The sequence below is a fragment of the Hemiscyllium ocellatum genome, chromosome 45, assembly GCF_020745735.1.
Source record: "Hemiscyllium ocellatum isolate sHemOce1 chromosome 45, sHemOce1.pat.X.cur, whole genome shotgun sequence".
NCBI lineage: Eukaryota > Metazoa > Chordata > Chondrichthyes > Orectolobiformes > Hemiscylliidae > Hemiscyllium > Hemiscyllium ocellatum.
In genome coordinates, this window is record NC_083445.1 from 8691554 (window position 1) to 8716774 (window position 25221).

General features: G+C 38.5%; 1 protein-coding gene across 6 annotated transcripts; it reads right to left on the reverse strand.

Annotated features, from left to right (window-relative positions):
- Positions 1-47: 47 nt before the first annotated feature.
- On the reverse strand, positions 48-25054 carry LOC132835942 (trichohyalin-like). 6 transcript variants are annotated; one of them, XM_060855076.1, is made up of 5 exons: positions 24888-25054; positions 18663-18726; positions 15733-15795; positions 10658-10754; positions 48-8187 (listed from the first exon to the last, which is right to left on the reverse strand). In XM_060855076.1, exons 3-5 carry the CDS (start codon positions 15733-15735, stop codon positions 7454-7456), a joined length of 834 nt encoding a protein of 277 aa, XP_060711059.1. In that variant the 5' UTR covers positions 15736-15795; positions 18663-18726; positions 24888-25054; the 3' UTR covers positions 48-7453. The 6 variants fall into 6 exon arrangements, with proteins under 6 accessions (XP_060711059.1, XP_060711057.1, XP_060711060.1 ...); XM_060855074.1 differs by lacking the exon at positions 10658-10754 and adding an exon at positions 16669-16731; XM_060855077.1 differs by lacking the exon at positions 18663-18726.
- Positions 25055-25221: the final 167 nt, after the last annotated feature.

Here is a 25221-nt window from a genome sequence, read left to right on the forward strand (position 1 = left end):
ACTCATCTGAGGCAAGAACCAGCCCTACTTCATACAGAGACAGAAGATCTTGCTGTTGGCTTTCTTCGTGTTACAGAAAGATGGGAAATTTGTCCCAAAAACAGACCTGCATCCCGCTGCCTGATGTGGACTTTCCCCATTTGGGAAAAAAAAACTGTCAATGCCCCAAATTAGAAACAAACAATCAAATGTGTCCCCAGTTGGGATTAACACTGGTCTTTAATATCATCAGAGTCAAATCCAGACATCGTCATAGCAACAGTACCTAAGACAGTACACTAGAAGTACTTACAACAGAATGCCCTGATAAAAACAGCTAGAATGCACAGCAGCACCGAGAGGATGAAAAACAAAAGTCATTTTATCTAAAGAGTGAACCACAGTAGTTTATGGAGCTTGTTTAAAAAAAATCACCACAAGCAACTTTTATTCCATCATTGAAACTGTTTCTTATTGTAATGCAGGGTTATTTCTGCGAAAGAACAAGGACCATTATGTAAATTACATACATAAAAATCACTTACAGACATCTTTAGCTCTGATTGATAGAAACATTAGTCGGTCAAATCCATTCTGCCCCAATCGTAAATGTCACCAGACGCAACCTTGCTTTCTTGCTAGAATAATGCAAAGCTCCAAATTGGTTTGGGCCACTGTCAGGGAGACTCAACTGTTCTGCTGCGAACTGTCACCAGTTTAATCTACTTTGCTTCTGACTGGGTGATAACACCAAATGGAAAAGGAGAAAAAGGAGGGGAAAAGCAGAACTGAGAACTCTCTATTAACGGTGATCCACACAAACCAGAGCAGAAACCTAAAAGAGTGTCTCAGAAATGGGTTTTGGGGGCAGGTTGGAAGGAAGTTGAAGGAAAGTGAAATAAAGGAAGAATGAATTTAAAAGTCTCACAGAGCTCTCAGCAGCATATGATATACTACCCCTAAGCAGTTCTCCATTTCTGATTAATGCAGAATTTTACCTACTAGCAGAAACTGAAGGTAAAGAATAGACTAGGAACATGGGTAGAAAATGTGCTGTTTACACAGATCACATATCATATTAGCATGATTCATTGAGCTCTTTTGGATCAGATCAAACATTTGAGTTTCCACCAACATGGCAGGTTTAAAATTAATCTATACACTTTGCAAAAGTTCAAGCAGAGGTAAAATCATAACTAGGAGCGATAAAATCTAAGGTGGTCTTATGACAAATCACATTTTGTTTGGTGGGGGGGAAAGGAGAAAAGGCAGGAAAAGCACGATATTAAATGGAACTTGTTGGTAAACGAATACACTAGTGAGATCTAATGGCTACATCTCAATAATTTTTCGCCAATAAATAGAACTATGTTTGACAGTGAACACAAGGACATTCAAAACTCAATATCAAGTCACTATTTGAGTAATCCCAAAAATGAAACCAATCAAGGGAGCAAAAAGGCAACAATATTTGTGAATTAAACAATCGCTAGAAGAAGCCACCCTCCTTTAGCACTGTAACTACTTGCTCCAGCCTTGTTACATAAATCAAAAGCAGGTGGTCATGACAGTTAGCAGTCATGAAAGCATGTCACAATCAGGAACAAATAATATAGATTACCACTACATCATGTCATTGCACTAGTAGCCAGAGGACCCAGTTAATTCACTGAAGGCACGGTTTCAAATCCATTCTTGGCAGCTGATGGAATTTAAATTCAATTAATAAATATATATTTGAAAGTTGGTCACAGTTAAGGGGTGGCCATAAAAATTCATCTGCTTCATTAATATCCTTTTAGCGATTGAAATCTACCGTCCCTACCTACTCTGGTCTACATGACTCCAGGCCCATGGCAATATAATTGACTCTTTAGTGCACTCAGAAATGGCCTAGCAAGCCACACCATTCAAGGGCGATAGGGATGAACAACAAATGCTGGCTCTGCACTGAGTAGTATTTATTTAAAATGCAGCCCAAATTTAAAAACTGCATTGTGATTAAAATGCAAGTTGAAGGCAGAAATGAATCGTAAATGTAATGCCTCTCTTGGCTCCACATGAAACCAGAAAGACTTAGAACATATAAAAGAAGGCAATTCAGTCATCACATCAATCGTGGGCTGAAGGGCCTGTCCTGTGCTGTACTGTTTTAAAACAAAGCTCTATTCCAGTTTCAAATCTTGATCCCTTTAAATCTCCATGAAGACATTTTAATCAGCTGCTGCAAATTATGGAAAAATTGCACTTAAATAAAATGCCAGACAAATACAGCTAAAAAGTAGTTCTTTATTTAGCCAGCAATCTAGGACTTTCAGAGTTACCAACTCCCTGACAGGAAGTTTGAATCCTACCCAAACGCAAAACCACCTGTCTTTGCCTTCATTGTAATAAAAGCTTCCTGCGAAGGATAAGCAGCTGGTGACTATTTTCTGAATTAGACTTTTTTTGTGCTGGTGAAACTACAGCATGTGGCATGAACTGCTAAACAGTTATCTTGAAAGAATGTAATCTTGTAACACATGTTTGGACAAGTATTTCACTTCGTTATTCCACAAAGCTGACCTTTCCATCTTCCTATTACAGACTTAACGTGCATCTCAGCCAACAGATAGGCAAGTTTCAGTTTAATGTCACATCCAAAACAAAGCTGCTACCCCCAAATGTAATGTCAACAGATTCTACAGTGCACTAGTTCAAGTTTTGAAATGAGTCTTTGACCCCAGCCTTCTAATAATTCAGCGGTGGCATTATTCACCACACCTTCTGATTATTAAAATTTTTTTCAATGTTAAATCTGTCCAGTTGGTTGAACAACTCTTAGTTACAAACTTGTTAATGCAGAAACAAGTTCTCCCAAAACAATCTTAGGATCCCAACAAGTGTGGAAATAGACCATTTGGTCTAAGTAGTTCACAGCAACCTTCTGAAATGCATCCCATCCAGACCCATCCCCCTACTCTGCACTTCCATTGGCTAACCCATTTAGCCTGCTTATTCCTGAACACTAGCGCTTGGCAATTTAGTACAGCCAATCCACCTGACCTGCACATCTTTGGACTGTGGGAGGAAACCGGAGTACCAGGTGGAGACCTACACAGACAGTTCCCAAGGGAGGAATCAAACCTGGGCCCCTGGCACCGAGAGGCAGTGGGGAAGTTGTAAAGGTTGGAATGTGAACAAATTTAATTTAGCAGTTCAGGACCTTCTGGCAGTTTCACTGGGTCATTTAGTGTAACATGGGAGATGAGGTAACGTTAATGAAACTGTACAAGTTGTTCAGAGGCCCAGCCTAATGAGCTGGAGGACACAGGCTCTGATCCATCATTGTAAATAGTGGAATTTAAATTAAATACAACAATCTGGAATTGGAAGTTAGTCTCAATTAGGATATCCTCCCATGACCACCTTTGATTATCGTTATTAAAAGATCTGGCTGACTAATGCTGGCTCTGGCTTTTATTGCTAGGAGGTTGGGGTTTAAAAATAGGAAAGCCTTGTTACAATTGTACAGGGTCTTGGTGAGGCTACACCTGGAATATCGTCTTACAGGAATGTCTCTTTATTTAAGAAAGAATATTCTGTCATTGGAGGCACTTCAACAAGAGAGATTGAATAGGCTGATTCTTGGGAATAAGGGGTTGACTCACGAAAACAACTTATCAAGCTGGGCCTTTATTCATTAGGGTTAGAAGAATGGAGAAGTGATCTTAAATGACACATATTACATTCTGAGGGGGCCTGACAGGTTAGAGGTTGAGAAGATTTTTGCACTAATGGGGAAAACCTCAAACTAGGGGACATAGTTACAAAACATGGGGCACTCATTCAAAATTGAGGTGCAAAGGATTTTCTTCTGATAAAGGTGAATGCTTGGAATTCTCTACACTGGAGTTGTGGAGGATGAATCACCGAAAGTACTTAAAATGGATGCGTCTGCATGTTTGAATTGAAGGGTTGAGGCCTGGGTTAGATCAACCATGATTTTTAGAATGGCAGCTAAGGCTTAAGAGCCTGAACAGCCTACTCCTTCTCCACTTTAATGTTCTTTTGTAAGTGATTCCAGACCCACAGCAATGTGATTGCCTCTTGACCACCATCTGAAGTGACCGAGCAAGCCACTCATTTGGGATGGTCAACAAATGCTGGTCTTGCCAACAGCACCCAATTTGGTGAAAGAATAAAGAAAAACTGTTTAAATCAAAACAAAATATTTTCCCATGCCAGATTTTGTTTCGTGATGCAGTACAGGGCTTCAGGGTCAAATTAATAACAGGCTTATGAATATGCAATTTATGTTTAAAACAAAGCTATTGTCTCAAATATGCAGAGTTAGTGTCAACTGTACAGCACAGGTTTATTTCACTTCAGAAACTGTCATTTCACCAGTCTTTTGAAACTTCTTGGTCTGATGTCATTAATGTACAATTCAGTTGTACACAGTTTTCATACAAAACAAAGCATAAGATTATTTCTCACAAACAATTTATCTAATCTAATTGAATGAGCTGATGTACTGAATGGTTAGTATTAAACTCCAACTAAAATAGTTCTAAAAACAGTCAGGATTTAAGAGTCAGTCAATGGGGAATCAATAACAAAGAAAGCTCCCCTAACAACTAATGAACTCCATGGCAGATTCCCCCTTTCAAACTGTCTTTGGTAATCTGGTGCCAGGTATACAGAATCTCTAAGGATCGTTCAACAATGAAGTCATTATGTAGAAGTAGCAGTACATACTGACACATTATCTCGAACAACACATCAGGATGCAGAAGTAAAATTTTTACAAAGCAAAAATGTGATTGAACACGCACATGGTATTAAGAAATAACAAATTCAGAATCTCAAAAACGTGCATTATTGAAATGGAGACACTTGACGTTTCACAAAAAGAAAGCAAGCTTTTCCAGGGGTAGTAAGATTGTCAGTAAAACCCTATCTTGTTCAACAAGGTACATTTTCAAGGAGTTTCATAATAAATGAATCACAGTAAAAGGACAAGCTTTCGCCAGTTCATTGCTACTTTGTTTGGGGGGGGGGAGGAATTGGGTGCAATCTGGAAAATCACAGACTTTGCTGTCACTTTCAGAAGATGCATTGACAACCAATTCAGAGTTTAACTGGTCATTAACATAAAATCCAGGACATCAGTTAAAATTTTACCCCGCCAATTATTTTTCTTAAGATGTTATATATAATACATACATATTGGCACTTATACTAGATACATCTGGAAGGAATACAAGCCTCTTTAGTAGATATAATACAATAGTAAGGATGATAGTCATACAATTATTGGAGGATATAGACAGGCTGGTCAGATCAGCTCAACGGCAAATATAATTTAATCCTGGTAAGCAAGTGGCTACACACTTGGGCAAGACAAACAATACGAGGGAACACAATGAATGGTAGGACCTTAAGCACCACCAAGAACCATAGGGTGTGCATGCCCACCAGTCCCTTAAAGTAGCAGAACAGCTAACTAAAACAATTAAGGAGACAGATGGGATATTTGCCTTTATTAGTTGAGATGTAGAGTTTAAGAGCAGGGAGGTGATGCTGGAACTGTATGGAGAGTTGGTTAAGCCACAGCTACAGTATTATGTACAGTTGGAAATTCACAACACAGAAGGGATGTAATTGCAGTGGAGATGGTGCAGAGGTGATTTACCATGATGTTGCAAGGGCAGAAGAGTTTCAGTTACAAAGAGGGATTGGATAGACTCAGTCTGTTTTCTTAGGAGTAGAGGAGACGGAGGTGGGGCATGATTAAAACGTATAAAATTATGACGGGCATAGACAGGGTAACAGACATAAATGTAGGGATCATGACCAGGAGGCATAGATTTAAGATAAGGGCCAGGAGGTTTAAAGGGGATGAGAAGAATATTTTTTTCACTTAGAAGGTGAAAGGAATCTGGAACTTGGTGCCTGTAAGGGTGTAGATAAACCCTCATAACACTTTAGTAGTATTTAAATGTATACCTGTGATGTCAAGACATACAAAACAATATGACAACTGACAGAAAATGGGATTGGTATAGTTAAGTGGTTGATTTTGGTCAATGCAGACTCAATGGCTGAAGGGCCTTTTTCTACAGCATAGACCTCTACGTCTCTAAACTATTCCCTTCCTTACATTTTGGTCTTTAATATGAGATGGATTTCAAACAAACAACAGCTATACTAGACAACATTTCTCCTTGAACCAACACCACTATAAATAACTTACCTAATTAGTTTTTATTTGTGCCTCATGGAACCTAAGAGATTAAAAATTGGCTCCCACATACATCTACATAATTGTAGCAATGACATTTCATAAATTGCGTGGTTGTAAAACATCTGTGGGACATGATTAGGTACTCAAATTTTTCTCCCCCTGTATGTTAACCTCAAGTGTAATTTGTCAATAAATTTTGGGCAAGAGGTAAACATTTTATTGCAATGAACATTGCAAAGTGAATCAATGATAAACTTCAGAACACCACAGGTAATGATTTGTCAAAAATGGAATTAAAGCTCTACTGTTATTTACCTAAATAAAAGAGAAAACACAGTGGTCCTAACCACCCCCCACCAAGAATCCCAATGAAATCAGTTTTCCCTCTCCTTTCTTGGAAGAGGAAACTTAAAAATTACATTTGGGAAGGAGTTCAGCATTCATTACCAGATATTTCAGCCAAACAGGAATGAAAGAAAGACATTGTGGATACAGTACTATTTTCAATAAAAATGGAGGTAATGACTCTCCAAATTAACAGTTAAACCACAAACTTTGTATTTCACAAGATCTTTTGTTACAATAGAAAACTGCTAGCAACAAATATAGTAAAGCTTTCAGTGCAGTCTATTTGAGGGATACATAGCTAGCCTTCGTTATAACTTCCAAACCCATTCCATACAAATTAGAAGAGTGACTTTGAAAAACATTAGAAAGGGCTGACAATTTATTAAATTTCATCACCAACATTTTAGAGCAAAGGCTTCTGGTCCTTAATCAGTGTATTTAATTTCCTTTGCAAATTGAATCTGTGTTATCAGTGTCTATACAAGAACTCCAAAGGCTTGGTGACAAATGCAGTTGCATTCTAACTGAAATGAACCACAATGTTTATGAAGGACATAATTACCTGTAACATACAATATATTGAAGCATTTCTTGCATTTCTTTTTGAAAAGCAATTAGTTGCAACTAACAAAAAAAATTGTTTCTACAATGTTAAGTGGGTGCAGTGATCACCACATTGTCATATTTGATCAGTATGTATTTTAAGTTTAGTGAATCACTGACCACCATGAATTAAGATGACCTTATCCACCACCTGCATGGCTTGATATGTTCCATGGCATAACAATGTTCAATAACTAAATCAGGAGAGTATTATTAGTCAAAGATTTCAATTTAAGGAGATGCTGGAGATACCATGGCACTGAAGCAACACAATTTTCAAAATTCTCCTTCTCTTCATTTTCTTTGCTCCATTTCTTGTTGGAAACAGCATCTCGGTGTCTCTCTGTTCTGCAACCTCTCATCCTTGCCCTCCTGTGCTCCTTCTACGAGTCCCCTGTCAAAAAGCAAGTGACATCGTTTGTCTCTATCCTCCTGCATTTCCTGCTGGGTAAATTGTCTCATTGCTTCCCAAATTCTGCACAACATATCTTCTTTCTCACCCTCGTTCTTCTGCTGCCGCCGGTTCTTTATTCCTTCCCAATTTTTGCGCAACCGTTTTTGTCGCTGCTCCTCCGTTTCCTGTTCACGGCGTCTTTTAATTCCATCCCAGTTCCTACGTAACCTTTGCTCTCGCTCTTCCTCAGTTTCTTCCTGCCGGCGAACTTTGGTTGATTCCCAATTTTTGCGCAGCCTCTCCTCTCTCTGCTCCTGTGATTCCTGCTGCCGTCGGCTTTTGATGGATTCCCTGTTTTTGCGCAATCGTTCATGTCGCTGTGCTTCAGTCTCTCTTTCACGGAACCTTTTCATGGCCTCACGATTCTTGCGCAGTCTATCATCTCGCTGCTCCTCTGATTCCATTTGACGGCGCACTCTCATCGCTTCTCTGTTTTTGCGCAGTCTATCTTCCCTCTGTTCTGCCGTCTCTTCTTCCCGATGCTTTTTCATGGCTTCTCTATTCTTCCTCAGCTTTTCTTCTTTCTTCAAGTCCACAGCCTGTTTCTCAGCTAACAGCTCTCCAATCACTGGATCTTGAAAAGACAGACAAACACAGCTAAGAGCACTTAAAACGGTGATGGCTCACACATTGGTGACCAACATTGATGTCCTGAGACAATGTTTTCAAATAATAGCATTTTGCTAATAATTGTTGCGTCAAAAGACATTGTGTGACTGCAGCTTTTTAAAAAAATAAATTTGATGAGAGCTTAATGCCACTCATTTTCAAGACAAGATTCCACTGCTAAGAGCTAGGGAAGCAGTGATCAATGTCACAAATTAGAAAAATGAGGTCATAGCAACAATTTCCCCAGTTACCATTTTTGTCCAAATATTGGAACACGATAAGGAGGTGCTAGATGCTCACTCAAAAAGAGGATATGGGAAAAGTACGGGTGCACACGCATATTGGGAGGTCACCATTAAGGTTGCTTGATTGAACTTCACACTGGGCTGCTCAAGGGTAATATTAGCAAATGCAGATACAAACTTGCCCGTGGAGCACTGGCAAGTTGCAAAGTCAATGGGGGATGCAGAAAACCTTTAAATAGAGCAAAAATAACAAAAGAGGTAAAAATCAGTTGAAGAGAGCAATTTGTTTTTCCCCATGGTCTATCCCTAATCATTTAATGAAATTTGTTCAAATATCAGGGTCACAGGTTGAAGATGGTTACTGAGCCCAGTGGTATGGAAAGCTAAATTATAACATTTACAGTTGAAATAACTCTCTCTGAACGAGTTTGACTATTTATCTACTGACGTCAATTCAGCCCCCTCACTCAGCTGGAGAGAGTAATGATTGCCAACCACAGCCATTCAGTTTTTTTGGAAGTTTATCAACAGGCAATTTTAATTGTTTATTTTATCATGACGAGAACGAAAAAGACAACTTATTAGGAAACAATCACAACTAGTTATTTTTATAAAACCTTCAATAAAAGTCACTATAGTATATTGCAAACAAGTTGACAAATAGGACAAGGATGAAGTAAAAATTGCAAATACCACAAACAGAAAAGAATGAGAAAAGGAAGCATAAAAGTTAGAACCAAAGCAAAGGAAAGCCGTTTTGTCTAAAACACCTGTGCTAACACTCAAACAGCTTGCCAGTTGATCAATTTCACTTCACTTTTCCAAAAGCCTTTTACACTTTTTCAAATGGTCATCCACTTCCTTTTTAAGTGCTATCATGTCTCCACTACTGTTTCTAGTCCAGCATGTGGTTTTCACCCTTCCTGTTGAAACAATGTTTTCCAGAGCACTCCCTTAATTCTACTATTGAATAATTTTAACGTCCTGCCTGTAGATTACCTACTCAACCACCAATGAGACACATTTTTCCATTACCTTTATTTTTCATACAACTATTCTTTTTGCTTTGATGAATCAATCTGCACTTTAAACATTAAAGCTGAACATTACTTTTAGAAGCTGCTCAATCTGACAGGCATTTTTCACATTTTCTTGCTGCTATAATTTGTAGTAATTTGACATTATTGTCTTGTGCTCATGCAGAAGGTCAATTTGCTTTGCTCTGGTCTACAATTGACAAAAAAAAGAATACGCAGCACTCAATGATACAACACAGGTCTATTCGAGAGATCATATCCCTTTGGGCCAGTGGAGAAGCACAAAGCAAAACCGAACCAACAGGACGTGCTGACTAATGTCGACAAGACTCCACTGTCAGAAATCATACTTATAAGGGTCCAAACTTTGACTTTAAACTAAAATTTTATTTGAGAAGGATTTCCTACCTATTATTACTTGTATTCTTCATACAGTATTCCACCTTTCTAACATGATCCAATTTGTTTATGGCCAATTTGTTAATGGCCAAATTGTTGTGGACAATTTGTATCACAAACACGGAGACCAAGCTCCTTATGTATCAAAACTCGAGTGCTTCCAGAGCCACTAAACATCTGCCAGGTTGAAGACCTACATTTTTTCTGCCAAACATTCCAGGATCTTATTAGCAGATCTCACACTGATTCACCAAGATGCTATTTCCTCCTCTCTCTTCACTTAGGCTGGCCACTTACAAAGAAATACATTGGGTTTTAGAAAGAAATTAGTGCAAAATGCACTGATAACAATTAAAGCAAGGTAATTAGTGATTGAGATAACTTTGTTTATTCCCCAATTTCAAATTCTTGGCTCTTCCTCTTTTTCTGGCAAACAGTCACATCGGTCCAACTAGTCAACGCTAACCACGTTCCCAAACTAACTTCGTCCCACCTGACTGTGATTGTCCCATATCTCTCCAAACCTTTCCTATTCTCCAATTAGCCAAATGCCATTTAAATGTTGTAACTGCACCTGCATCCACCACTTCCTCTGCCAATGTCACTCTGTACATTGTTAAAAATCACAACACCAACGTTCGATTTACAATGGGTTAGTTCTTGACAATAACCTAAGAAGGGACTGGGGTGAGGGAATGAGCTCTAAAGTCATAACTTAAAAGCCATTGACCTCAGAAGAATGAAACTTGCAAACCTTGTGAAACTCTTGGGGAGCTTGACAGGGTAGAGACCGGGTGGGGATATTTCCTCTGGCAGCCGTGTCTAGGATTCACATTCTCAGTAAGGTTCGTCTATTTAGGACAAAGATGAGGAGAAATTTCTTCATTCTAAATATTGTGATTCTTTGAAATTCTTTACTCCAAAGAACTGAGTTATCAGTTAATGAATATATTCAAGACAAGCCTGCAGATTTCTAGGTCCTTGAGGAATTTGTGATTATAACGATAAAGGAGAGGACAAATTAATGAGCTGTGATCTCGATGCCTGGCAGAACTGGCTTGAATAACTAGTTAGCATGTTTCTCCTTTTTAACTTTTACATTATTACGACTGCAATACCTCCAAACTCCTAATTTTAAAATTTTGTTGTTAATTATAATCTTTCAGCTATGCAAGTTTCAATACTTCAAATTACATTTGCCTCCATTTACACATTCCAGCTACCATGAAGCCTAAAACGTCAACATTTTAAACTCAAATCCTCCTGTATATGGGGGAATGTTAGAATCAGTTTGGGGATTTCGATCAACTAGGATCAAGGTTCATCTTCTTTTGAGGAAACACATTATTAAAATACAGTATATAGAAATTACATATTAAATAAAAATTGAATCCACTTAGTAGCTATGTGATATTACAAGTTCCTGACATTAAATTCAGCTCTTTTGATATACATAATGATTTAATTCTGATGTGACAGCATATTAAAATTTGAGTTGTAGAGAGTTTTGAAGGCATCGCTGCAAGTGGATGCTTCAAACGCTAAGTGGATGTGTGCCTGATCTATATCTGGAATCCAACAGGGAACCAGCCAATCGGCCTTACATTGTTGGTGTCACTCTACATTGCCAAGCTAGCTGTCCAATTAGCGTAACCACCTCCCATCTCTATTGTGTAATAGAAGGAACATTACCTTCATTGTTTCTTTTCATTTAGCTGGTTTTGACTACTGGTTCCCTGCTGGATTGAAGCATTTAAACCTAGATGATGTGAACGTAGGAGGTATGGTTAGGAAGTTTGCAGATGCCACTAAAGTTGGAGGCATAAATATAGCAAAGAAGGTTACCTGAGTGCAATAGGATCTAGATCAGATAGACCAATGGGCTAAGGAGTGGCAGATGGGAGTTTAATTTAGATAAATGTGTGGTGCGGATGTTGCTGGAGTAACTTTTTCACGTAGAGGGTGGTGCATGTAAGAAGTGACATGCTAGAGGGAGTAGTGGAGGCTAGTATATTTACAACATTTAAAAGGCATCTGGATGGGTATGTGGAATTGTGTCCAAATAATGACCGGAAGTGGTGATTGGCGAAAATAGCCTCTTATTCAGTAGCACAGCACAAGTTTGAGGCAGCAGTAGAATCCCGAAATACAGTTCTTACGTTAGCCCTTTTATACACAGTTCTTATATATACTAAAATGCCATTACTATGGTGTTACTTTCTTTTATCTATAGTACACAAATGTTTGAGGGCCTTCTGTCCTGGAGATAGTAGTAGAGTTAAAAGAAGGATGTTTGCAAGGTTTGGAGGATTTGAGCTATAGGAGAGGTTGAATAGGCTAGGGCTGTTTTTCCCTGCAACATCGGAGGTTGAGAGGTGACCTCATAGAGGCTTATAAAATCATGAAGGGCATGGATAGGATAAATATCAGAGTCTCTTCCCTGGGGTAGGGGGGAGTCCAAAAATTAGAGGACACAGGTTTAGGGTGAGAGGGGAAAGATATTAAAGAGACCTAAGGGGCAACTTTTCATGCAGAGGGTGGTAACTGTATGGAATGAGCTGCCAGAGGAAGTGGTAGAGGCTAGTACAATTACAGCATTTAATATGAATAGGAAGGGTTTGGAGGGATATGGGCTGGCAGTTGGGACTAGATTGGGTTGAAATATCTGGTTGACTTGGACAAGTTGGACCAAAGGGTCTGTTTCCGTGCTGTACATCTCTGACTCTGACCAGTTTATATTCAAACAGGTTTATTTGCAAGTACAAGCTTTGAGCGCAGCTCCTTCGTCAGGTAACTAAGTATTACAAAGAAGCAGCACTCAAAGCTTGTACTTCCAAATAAACCTCTTGGCCTATAACCTAGTGTCGTGTCAGTTTTTAAACTTTGTCCACCCCAGCCCAACATGGCATGTCCACATCATTCTATACACTAACCATTGCGCCCCTCACATCCTTTTTAAATCTTTCTCCTCTCACCTTAAAAATATGCCCCCTAGTTTTGGACTCCCCCCACCCTTGGAAAAAGATCTTTGCTATTCACTTTATCAATAGCCTGATGATTTTATAAACCTCGAGAAGACCACTCTCAACCTCCAGCGAAAAAAGTCCCAGCCTATTTTTATAACTCAAACTCTCCATTCCCGGTGACAACTTGGTAAATCTCTTCTGAACCCTCTCCAGTTTAATAATGTCCTTCCTCTAACAGGGCAACCAGAACTGCATACAGTACTCCAGAAGAGGCCTCACCAACATCCTGTACAACTTCAACATGATGTCCCAACCCTCATGCTCAAAGGTCTGAGCAATGAAGGCAGACATGCCAAATGCCTTCTCAACACCCTGCCTACCTGTGACAAACTTCAAAGAACCATGTACCGAAAACCCTAGGTTTCTGTTTTACAACACTACTCAGGGCCCAATGTTTGAGGGATTTTCCAGTTCTCTACTGTACTGACCAGCACGCTTACACAAAGGGGGTGCAATTTATATTTACTTTCAGGATTTGGTTAATCCTTTTAAGATTTCGATTAAATATTTCCTCCAATATTTTGAGTAAAAGGAATGTCTGCTGCAGTAATCACTTCTTCAAACCAGAAATGATATGCTAGACCCACAGCTAATGAGATACTCTGGGAGGGGTTAAAGAAAACATTAAATATTTTTTAAAATGAACTAGCGAGGCTTTTCATTCCTTTTTGCTATTAGTCACACGTGAACATCAGAAGAAAATATGACTGATTACAGGTACATCAGAGCTGAACCTAAGTCATTGTTGTCACAAACAATAGCAGCTGGATGAAGTGCTCTAAAGTAAATGGAACTTGGAGAAAAGCAAGTATCGAACAGAGTAGCATAGGAAGTAATGAAAAGTGTATTAAACATTTTCAGCTCGTGCAAGTTTTAACAAGCTTAGAGACAGATTAAAAATGTTAGTTGCAAGCTATCATTTTCTTCGAAGAAGGGAGCTTTGATGCAGTGGGAAGTAAATTTGATACTTAGTCCACTCATACTCTTTGCCAGGGGCAGCAAGAGGCAGCAAGTTAATGTTAGGAGTTATTCCAAAGGGACAGGACAACTAAAAGAAAAACAGGTAAATCAGATATTGACTTTGCTCATTGTGCTAAATCTGAAATCAAAAATGTTTGAGAGCTTTAGCAGATGAACCTTAATGTAGGGTTGAAAACCTGAGCAGACTTTCAAGTAATAATATTCTTTTTACAATATTGATCTGCCTATCCTAAGGCTGCATGCTTAAAGCCTTTGTCAGCATAAGCAATGTGAACATGCATGTGAAATTCGGTGATCAGCAGTATGAACTGGAGATTACTAATATACTGATCATTCATACTGATCCTCTGGGGAACTCCTCAAAACAATCATAGAAATTGTACTAGCTCTGAGCTGCGGGGCCAAACTCTGCCACAAGTTAGTGCCAATCCGTGGTATGGTCCAAATAATTCTGAAGTTAAAACAAAGATATTGTCCATCCATCCATAAATAACAATTCGGCCAATGAAGAATAATTTTTTTTCAAGTATTTGGAGGCACGTAATTTACTTGTTAAAATTAAGAAAACTAGAAACATTAATAAGCTGGTTGATTTTCTACACGATGCTTAAAGTGAGCAACAGTAGCTTATTCTACGTCAAATGGGTAGAATCAACTATGTTGACAAGGAAATCAACACAACAGGCAAATTTAGCAGTAATATTTCAAGCAATATGAAGCAATACGACACTTAAAATAACTATCCTAACATACTTCATTAGTATTATAATGCAAAAAAATTGACAGTCACATAGAAAGTTATTTCAAATGACCGAAAGCTTAGCCAAAGAGGGAGGTTTTACCAGGTGTCTTAAAAGGAGGGGCTGGATATATAATCAAACAGAAAAAAAACTGTACGGATATAGGTAAAGAACAGAATAGTGGAATAATTGGCGAGTTCTGTTCAAGAGCTGACAGACACAATGAGACCCTGTGAATCCATGATTTGAAGAGGCAGCAACCTGGACACATACAAAATGTTCATTAGTGGTTAGATTTTTAGTTCATTGTTGGACAACCTTCTCAGTCTGTGCTTACAGTTAATGTATAAAAAAGGGACACATTTTACTTACAATAGCGCCACCACTGGAGCAAATAAGAATAGGCATATGATAATTCATATTAAAAAAGCGGTGTCCAGTTCTGGACATAGTTTTACAAGAGGGATATGAAGGCGCTGGAGAGAGTGAAGAAAAGATACGCAGGAATGGTTCTGTAGATGAGGAATTTCAATTATGAAAATAGTTTGCAGATGTTCGGACTATTTTTCTTGAGGGAACAGAAAACTAACAGGAGATCTGATCGATACTTAATCAAAGTCATGACAGTTCTGCACAGAGTGAATAGGGAGAAACTGTTCCGACTCACGTAAGAACTAGTAACAATAGGGCACAGATTTGAAGTAATAAACAAAATGACAAGAGGAAAGACTTTTACAAACAGCAGGTGGTTACGTTATGCAATATTCCTTGGAATGTAGTGGAGGCATGCTCAATTGAAGCATTCAAAGGGACTAGATTGTTCTGAAAAGGAAGAATGCACAGGGTTATAGGGAGAATGCAGGCAAATGGCACAAAATGAATTGTTTATTTGCAGTGTTGGTGCAGACAAGATGGCTGAATGGCTCCCTTCTGTGCTGTAACACAGAAGATGAACTAGTCATATTGTTCACCAATGTAGTAAGTGTCACAATTATGACAAACTAAAAAGGAACTTAAAAGTTTTAAAAATTATTACGGATTACTTTGCAATTTAAATATTGCTGACATATAAAACAACCTACCATGCATAAGTGGAAGACCTTTTAAAGACAGCTCAGTCATAGTTCTTCTGAGATGATCCCAATCTATAATGACAAAAATAAATTAAAATATAACTGCCAAATTCCTAACAAAATTCTGCCATTTTTGAGGAACCAACACAGCCATAAAATAGCAAGGCACTCCAAGAGACTTTCACTATGAAGGACACAGCTCAACCAATAATGTCCTATTGCTTTCTTAGACCAGGAGTCATTGTTAACAGCAGTTGATTTAGGGCCAGACCTCTGATAAGGCGAACTGCAAACGATTAATAGTGCTTGAAAGATTTAGCACTCATTCTGCATATTAATTCCCAGCCTCTCATTGCAAATCTTTTCAAGGCAACAGCTGAAGCCACCAACATTTCTGTGGTCATCAGCGCACTATTTAAGTGAAGGCAATATAGAAACAAGTGGAAGGTTTTACAGATATTAATGACATCAATAGATATGGGGATAAGGTAGGAAAAGTTACATTTGGATAGATGGTCAGCCATAATCTACAATGGCAGAGAAAGCTCGAGGAACTAACTTGCATACTCGTGCACCTAGAAGTCTTTTTTATGTTTTGTTTCTAACTCTTGTAATCACCAAATTGCAAAATGGCTCTTAATGGAGAGTCTTCTACTTTAAAAAAAGTTGCAAACTTTTAATAAAAAGTAATTTCAATGACAGAATATTGGATGTTCTTCCTAATCTTAAAAACCTGCATTTCCTGCAAAATAAAAACTTCAGTTTTCTTTTAAGAAAAGAACGTTACCCCTGCCCTTAACTTTCACAGCTCTTGCTGGGTATGGTTCTAGGCTTGCTGGTAGTTCTCCAATACTCCACCCAAAAGACTAATTCTTTGTCAGCTAGACAATCAATGGGGGAAGCATCACAGGTGAACCTAATTATGCCCTGTCCAGTGTTCTGTACCTTGGGTGAAGCACTGAAGAGCAACAGGCACTTGTGGAGCCATACCCCAGCATGAGTCAGCACCTACAGGAAAGGGAGGGAGAAAATTGAGGGCACAGAGTTGAAAAACACATGTATAATTTAGCACTCTCCAAAAAGCTGTCAATTTCTACTGCTCCCAACTTCACGTACTGCATCTTTCTTATTGCTGTTTTATGAGGAAACATCAAACATATTTAGGTTTGTCTCCACTGGAGTTTAGAAGAGTGGCAAGTGTTTTGATTGAAATATACAAGTCTCGACAGGTTGGATACAGAAAGGAGGCTTCCTCTTGTTGGAGAACCTAGAATGAGATGATCATTGTTTAAAATATAATGGTTGAGTGTCTGTAGAACTCTCTTTCTTAGAAATGTCTTTGAATATTAAGGCAAATTCTTCACAAGCCAGGGTGGTGAAAGAGGAAGGAGATTGGAGAGATATGGAAGATATCTAATTGGGGTGGTCAGGAATGTGAAGTGAATCAGATCAGACGTGGTCTCAGTGAATGCCAAAGCAGGATTGAGATGTCACATGGCTATAGCTGGCTGAATAAAATTTAATACTTCTATTGTAGATCAAGTCAAACGTAATATTGGTATCAATTACATAAAATCACCTGTTATATCAGTACCAAAGAACCATAAGTGTCAGAAATCAAACCAGTATTTTGCATCTAAACTCCTGCTGTAATCTCAGAACTCTGCAGGTGGACTGTAACTCATTTTGAATCACCCTATTACTTTATTTGAGGTTGTTGCTTGGTTTTCTACATGTATTCCACTTGTGGGATCCTGTGACTATATTGTGCAGTCCCTTGATTTAATTCTATTAACTACTTTCCAAAGCACTGTCACACAATGACCTGGACATTCCCTTCCTCCTCCATAATATTCTTCATTTTCCTCTCCAGATTCCAGGAGAGCATCAACAGCCTAAAGGTCCTGTACTCCCTTCTACAATTCCTGCTAGGCTGAAGTCTCAAAAGGTAACATCTTTCCATTAGCACCTAAACAGTCACTTATGAAGGAGCGTCGCTCTGAAAGCTAGTGTGCTTCCAATTAAACCTGTTGGACTATAACCTGGTGTTGTGATTTTTAACTATAGCTACTTATCACGAATGTGATTTCACAAGCGTCAGCAGGCTATTTGACTGCAGAGAACATCACTATCAACCCAACGTTGGCTTCATCGAATCTCCAAACATACTTCCCATCCTCTACAGGGCATCATCTCTCAGCAATCTGGAGTCAGAAGCCTGGCTGTTTTCCCACTCCCAAACTCTAACTTCCAGGAATAAGTGCAGCAACTTGGTCTGAAATCACCTCATTCAATGAAGACTGAACAAAGCATCTTCCTGTGCTACATAATTTAGGGATGGTTTCTTTAAAGAGGCAAAATTCCTTTAAGTGCAGAATAATACAAATTCCCATCACAAATAGATTGAAAAAGTCTGAAACAGAAACTATGTATTCTTATATTTTGCTCCTCAAATATATTTTTAAAATCATCAAAAACGTATTTACTGAATGATATACTTTTTCACAGTGATTGTTTTTCCAAATCAATTTTGTGCTGTCATAAATTAATTAAAAATTCAATTATTTCACTGATATCTGATCAAGGTCATTGAATAAGATTTGGTCTACACTGCAGATTTCCATATTCACGTTAGAGACTCCCTTAAAGTATTTTTTCATTAAACTGTTAAGCTAAGTATGCATTCTAATCCCAGTATCCCAAGAACTCTGTCCTCTATTTGTTCACTACGAATACATAAAAACATTGTTTCTCAAAGGCAGCATTCGCTTTGTATAGCTAGCACAGATTCTAAAGATTTTAACATTTGCAAGTGAACCTGTTTTTATTTGCAAAGAAAACTACAGACGTTAGACATGGCACTGAAGCAGAACTGATTATTTTAACTAAGTATCCATAGACATACTGTCCACAGTTGTTAGAGATTTTTAAAGTCTTACCACAAAGAAAAGGACGCCCATTCGAAGACAGTTCATTCATAGTTCTTCAGGGATAATCCTGTCTCTACAAAGAGAAGCCCTTAAATATTACCTCCTGTATCGTAATTGTCTCTACTCTAAAATAATGCATTTTAAATTGTAACAAAATAGAGATTTTAAAAACAAGAGCTCTCTGTTATAAAATAGTATGTTTATTTCTTTCTGAAGGGTTGTTAGTACGTGCAATTTTCTATCCCAGAAAAGAAATGCAAGCTGATTGACGGATTTTATTCAAAACTATGTTGGACAGACTTTTATTAGCCAAGACCTTCAAGGGCTATGTATTTGTTGTGAGAATGCGTGCGTGTGGTGGTGGTTGTGGTGGGAGCATTGTCAGTCAGCTAAAGGAAGTGAAGACTACTATCGGATCAGTCAAGACCTGATCGAATGGCAGAGTTAACTCAAAGGGATGAATGGCTGACTCTGCTGCTCAATCCTAAATTGCTATGAAATTCTGCTCATGCTGATGCCTCAGGATGAAATACCAGAACAACTTTTGCCCACAAATCAGAAATTACTCAAGTTGACAAGGTAAAAAAATTTAAAAAGATATAATAAAGTTCTGAAAGTCATCATGTAAATGCAAACTCATTTAAAAACATCTAGAGCTTGTGCAAACAGTGCTTTTAAAAATAATATTTTTAATTGTAAGATACAGTTCACAGCAGAATTATCAAACAAAATTTGAAACTGAACCATATCAGAAGATTTTAGAGTCAATGATCAAAACTTAGAAATATCTTTTAGAAATAACTTTTTAAATGAGGGAGAGCAGACAGCTTTAGAGATAGAATTTAGCAGCTGAATATATGGCCAAATTAAAAATGAGAGCAATTAAAATCAGGAATCTCAAAGTGCCAGAATTGGTGGAATGTAGAGTTCTCACAGCTGAAGACGTTATGGAGGGACAAGGCAATGGAAAGGTTTGAAACCAAAAAACGAGAATTTAAAAATCGAAACACTGGTTAACAAGAAGTCAATGTAGGTCAGTGATTTCTGGGCAATGGGTGAACTTAGTGACAGTTAGGATAGAGGTTTAAATAACTTCAAATTTATGGAGAGTATAAGACAGGAAGCCAGTCAGAGCGTAATCGAATAATCAGGCTGAGAAGCAAGATAGATCTGGAGGAGGATTTCAGCAGCAGATGACCTCAGCAAGGGCAGTCACGCAGCACATGGTCAGAAGTTCATCTTAGGAATTAATATGGCATCTAAGTTGTGAACAGTCAGGTTCAGCCTTAGAGAAGATGTCACAGCATACCAGGGGACTTTGGGTTTTGAAGCAGGGACCAAAGACAATGGCATTGATCTCACCAATAATTAGTTGGAGGAAATATCTGTACATCCAGCAGATGTCGTTGGGACAATTTAGAGACAGCAGAGGGGAACAGGATGATGGTGATGTTAAGCTGGGTGACCATATATATGAAAACATGTTGTGCTGTCCTATTTCTAGATCTCTAAGATTGTACAATGTCATCAAGAAACATCTAAACGAGAAGCCATGATAGATAAAAGTTATAATGCATGATGTACTACTCTAATACAATGCAGATTTTCATTTTAAGGCCATAAAGTCAAATTAATTTTATAGCAAACTTTAAATTTGGGATAGAGTGGAAATATTATTTGACAAGGAAACCCATTGGATAGTAGTTGAATTCGGGGTTTGAAGTCAGAAGGAGTAAATGATTATTTTTTTGTATAAGATTGATTTAAATGTAGGACAATAATTTGGCCTAATAAGCATATTAATAATGAGCTATCCACTACAAGTCAGACCCATGTTAGACTTTTAATTAATTTCACTCAAACTTTCAAAATCTTCACAGGTTAACATAAAAAGAAACAGATTAACATAAGAAAAAACACTTTCACCAGGAATGTTTAGCAGTTATGTTTCAGGATATCAGCAACTTCTAGCATTAGAAGTTGGACCAGCATTAGATTCATGTACTTAGGATGAGAATTCGTTAAATGCTGTGGAGATCTGCATTGCAAAGTAGCACCAAAGACCCCAGAATAGGATAATGTTGTACCTTACCTTATATTTAGTTTAACTAACTAATCCATACTCCCTTCGTAATCTGAATCTTACAGACTCAGTCATAGGTATCCTTTCTATCTTTATGGAGTTGCCTCATCTTAGGGCTAACAATAATGTCAGCATTTGACAGTGTTTTTTGGATGAGGTAGAGAAGAGGCACCACCAGACACAGTTTCTACTCCTGCTCAATGTGCCACAACTCCAGTTAAAAAGTACCACGGGTTTAATATTAGGACAACATGGTGCTCAGCTGTGATGCCAATGTAATCAAATAGTCTAGCACACTTTCAAGGTCACAGTCTGTGAAGGACAACTATATCAAGTATTAGAAAATACAAAAAACCATTCTGAAAAGAGAACTCCTTACACATTATCATGAATACTTTAACTGTCACTGAATAGGGCCCATAGTTTTAAGTTTGATAAAATTTTCATTCTTAAGAGTCAGAGTCATGCAGCATGGAAACAGACCCTCAGTCCAACTCATCCGCAGCAACCAGACATCTGATCTAGTCTCCTTTGTCAGCACTTTGCCCATATTCTTTTAAACCCTTCCTATTCACATCCCCAGAGTCCTTTTAAATATTGTAATTGTACCAGCCTCCACCACTTCCTCTGGCAGCTCATTCCAAATGCACCACCCTGCAAGTGAAAAATGTTACCCCTCAAGTCCTTTTTAAAATCATTCCCCTCTATGTCCTCTATTTTGGACTCCCCCACCCTAAGAAAAAGACCTTGGCTATTCACCCTATCCATGCCCCTCATGATTTTATAAACCTTCTTCATCTATTTCCTCCCATTTGCACCATATTTCCTACATCAGGCACCATTTCTTGGCTATTCCTGAGAAGTCAACCAATTTGGTATACTTTTTAAAAAACATTTTCAAAAAGGAAAAACTTCTCATCTATGATCAAAATCCACTACCTCTGATACAAATAATATGAGCAACATGGTTCATACAACAGCAAAATTCCCAACTTCCCATTCATATCCAAAACATAATATGGCACAATTTATTGAAGTCCTTTCATTAACATTAGGACAAAACTTTGTAAGTCCCTATAGGCCATACAGCATGGGAACTCCACACGAAGGAGTGGATTCAGCATCACTTGCTGCATTGGCAAGTTTTATTTTAAGACTATTTTTGTAATATGTGGAATACCACACATGAATTAAAAATTAAAGTTAGTGTTGATTATTTCTAAATCTGTGCTAAATCAACTGACCCTGGCTGGGAAAGCAACAGATCCTCACATTGGGAATAAAAGCAGAAATTTGGTAATTACTATTGACAAGGAAACCTAGTGGATATGGTTCTGAATTCAGGGGTCCAAGTCAGAAGGATTAAGTGATTCGTTTTTCATAAGCCAAGATGGATTTAATTCTGGGAAACAAATTTAGCTGAAGACCAAAGTGCATGTATATGTATCTTTTTTACTTGTGGGGCACTCAGTGGCATTACTCATGGCAAGTTAGATCCACATTACACTTTTATGTAACTTGAATAAAAGGTACAAACTCCTTATGGTTAACATGCAGTTAGTCAGTCAGTAGCAACCTTGTTGATCATTAAGGGGCTCTCTTCTCTTGGTTACTCTTTTGATCTTAATGTACTTGTAGAAACCTTTTGGATTCTCCTGAAGCCTATCTGCCTAAATATGTCCCCTTTTTGCATTCCTGATTTCCCTCATAAGTGGAATCCTACCTTTATATTCCCATAGGAACTCACTCAATCCCTGCTGTATATATCTGACATATGCTTCCTTATGTTTGACCAGAACCTCAATTTCTCTAGACACCCAGTATGCCCTTCACCCTAAAAGGGACATATTGTCCCTGGACACTCGTTATCTCATTTTTGAAGGCTGCCCACTTTCCGGCCAACTCAGACACCAGCAAATATCTGCCCCCTTCAACTTTTGAAAGCTCTTGCTAAATACCATCAAAATTGGTCTTTCTCCAATTTAGAACTGACTTTTAGATCAATTTATCCTCTTCCTTAACTATTTTAAAATCAATAGAATTATGATTATTTGTCCCAAAGTGCTCCCCCACTGACACCCCAGTCACTTGCCCTGTTTTATTTCCCAAGACTTGGTCAGGTTTTGCTCTTTCTCCAGTAGGTACATCCACATACTGAATAAGAAAATTGTCTCATACACATTTAAAATCTTTTCCATCCGATCCTTTAACACTATGTTTGGAAAATTAAAATCCCCTACCATTTCCACCCTATTATTCCTACAGATAACTGAAATCTCCTTAAAACTTGCTTCTCAGTTTTCTGTTGACTATTGTGTGGGGCAGGGACGTACAATCCCAATAAGGTAATCATCGCTTTTGTATTTCTTAGTTCCACCCAAATAACTTCCCTGGCCTTCTGACCCTTTCATTAAGTCACTCTAAAAGGTTTTAATCAACTAGGAGAAAGTGAGGACTGCAGATGCTGGAGATCAGAGTTGAACAGCGTAGTGCTGGAAAAGCACAACCGGTCAGGCAGCATCCGAGGAGCAGAAGAATCGACATTGCAGGCATCAGCCCTTCATCAGGAATTATGCCTGAAACTTCAATTCCCCTGCTCCTCAGATGCTGCTTGACTGGCTGTGCTTTTCCAGCACCACACTTTAACTCAAAAAGGTTTGTTTTATATAAATATTATGTAAGTGAAAACACCAGTTTGCAGTGCACAGAATAGTAGTAGCACAGAAAAAAAAAGCCATTAGCTCATGAAACTCATGCACTAAATGAGCAACTTCTATTAATATCAAACTCCTGCCTTCTCCAAGTAAATCTATAGTTGTTTCTTTTCAGTCAGAAAGCAAGTTATAATTGTTGTTACCGAATGGATCTGTGATTGAAAATTCACAGATGTTACTGAAATATTCTAGTCATTAATCCTTGAAAGTAAAAAAAGGAAATTGATAAGGCAAACCATTCAGAAAGATTCTCAAAAATACTCATGGTATGCAGCTATAAGACACAGGAGCAGAAATTAGGCCATTCAGCCCATCAAGTCTGCTCCATCATTCAAACATGGCAGATACGTTTCTCAACCCCATTCTCCCCATAACCATTGATCCTCAAAAAGCTATCTCCTTCTTAACTGTACTCAATGACCTTGCTTCCACAGCTTTCTCTGGCAATGAATTCCATAGATTCACCACCCTCTGGCTGAAGAAGTTTCTCCTTATCTCTGTTCTAAAAGGTATTCCCTTTAAGACAGTGCCCTCAGCGCCTTGTCTCTCCTACCAAGTGAAAGATCCTCCCAATGTCCAAGCCATTCAGTATTCTGTATGTTTCAATTAGATTCCCCTCTCATCCTTCTAAACTCCATCAAGTATAAACCCAGAGCCCTCAAACATTCCTCATAAATTAAGCTCTTCATTCCTAGGACCATTCCCATGAATCTTCTCTGAACGTGCTCCTCAGCCAGTACATCCTTCCTGAGATATGAGGCCCAAAACTACACACCAAATGTGGTCGGGCCAGCCATTTCTTAAATGATTCCAAAAGTTGTTACTGTAAATCTCCCTGAAAGAATATACCAAGTCCTGATCAATGAGTGGAAACAACAGTCTTATAGAGCTAAATACCTGATATATTTTACACCAATTTCCTTCTAATCTTTCAAACATTGTTTGTGTTTAAGTAGGGAGGGAATAATTATGACATGCTGATAAAGAGATCATTTAGAATTGGACAAAGCTTGCCAGACATACATCAAACTCAAACACACAGAAATGCAGATTTTAGTCTAGATCGTAAAACATGGGACAAGGGATTGGTAACAGCTATTTTAGCACATTATCAGTTGAATTAAATATTTTGGAAGTTGGGAGAAAGGGAGGGTCGGCAACAAGACAGTTATGTTACCCTTCCTCAGACTACAGCCTTAACCCAGTTTGCACTGTGGACAAAGGATAAACAGAAAACTGTTCCTTTTAAAAACAAATGGTAAACAGGGCACTGCAATTAACAGAAAAAAGGGGGCAACTTGATTCAATAAAACATTACAAAACGTAGGCACACCTGTTAAGCAAGAATGCAGAGCGAAATGGGCCTTAAATGGACCGAAGTAAATGTAGTTATAAGGAGAGAATAATAATAAACAGAACTTTCTGGAAGCATCTTACCTGTGTAGCTTTGAGGTCAAACTACCTCCAGTCCCCCCTCCATACCCCTCATTAAGAGCTTTCTTCTGCTCTTATTAAAAATTGGAATTACAAGTTATTTCACTCTTCCTAAGGTTAAGAACCGTTCAGGCCTCTGGCTGACACCTCCATTACCTCAGAAATTAGCAGCAGGCGTTCAGCGCGGACAGCGCAGGCGCAAAAGTGGGGGAGGGGGACGCAGGGTCACGACTGCGCAAGCGCATTAGCGTGTAGTCTTGCGGCTGACGCAGAGGCCTGAGATGGGCGGGTGGTTGTTGGTCGGCGCGTGCGCACCGGCAGTTTGGGGCCCGGGATA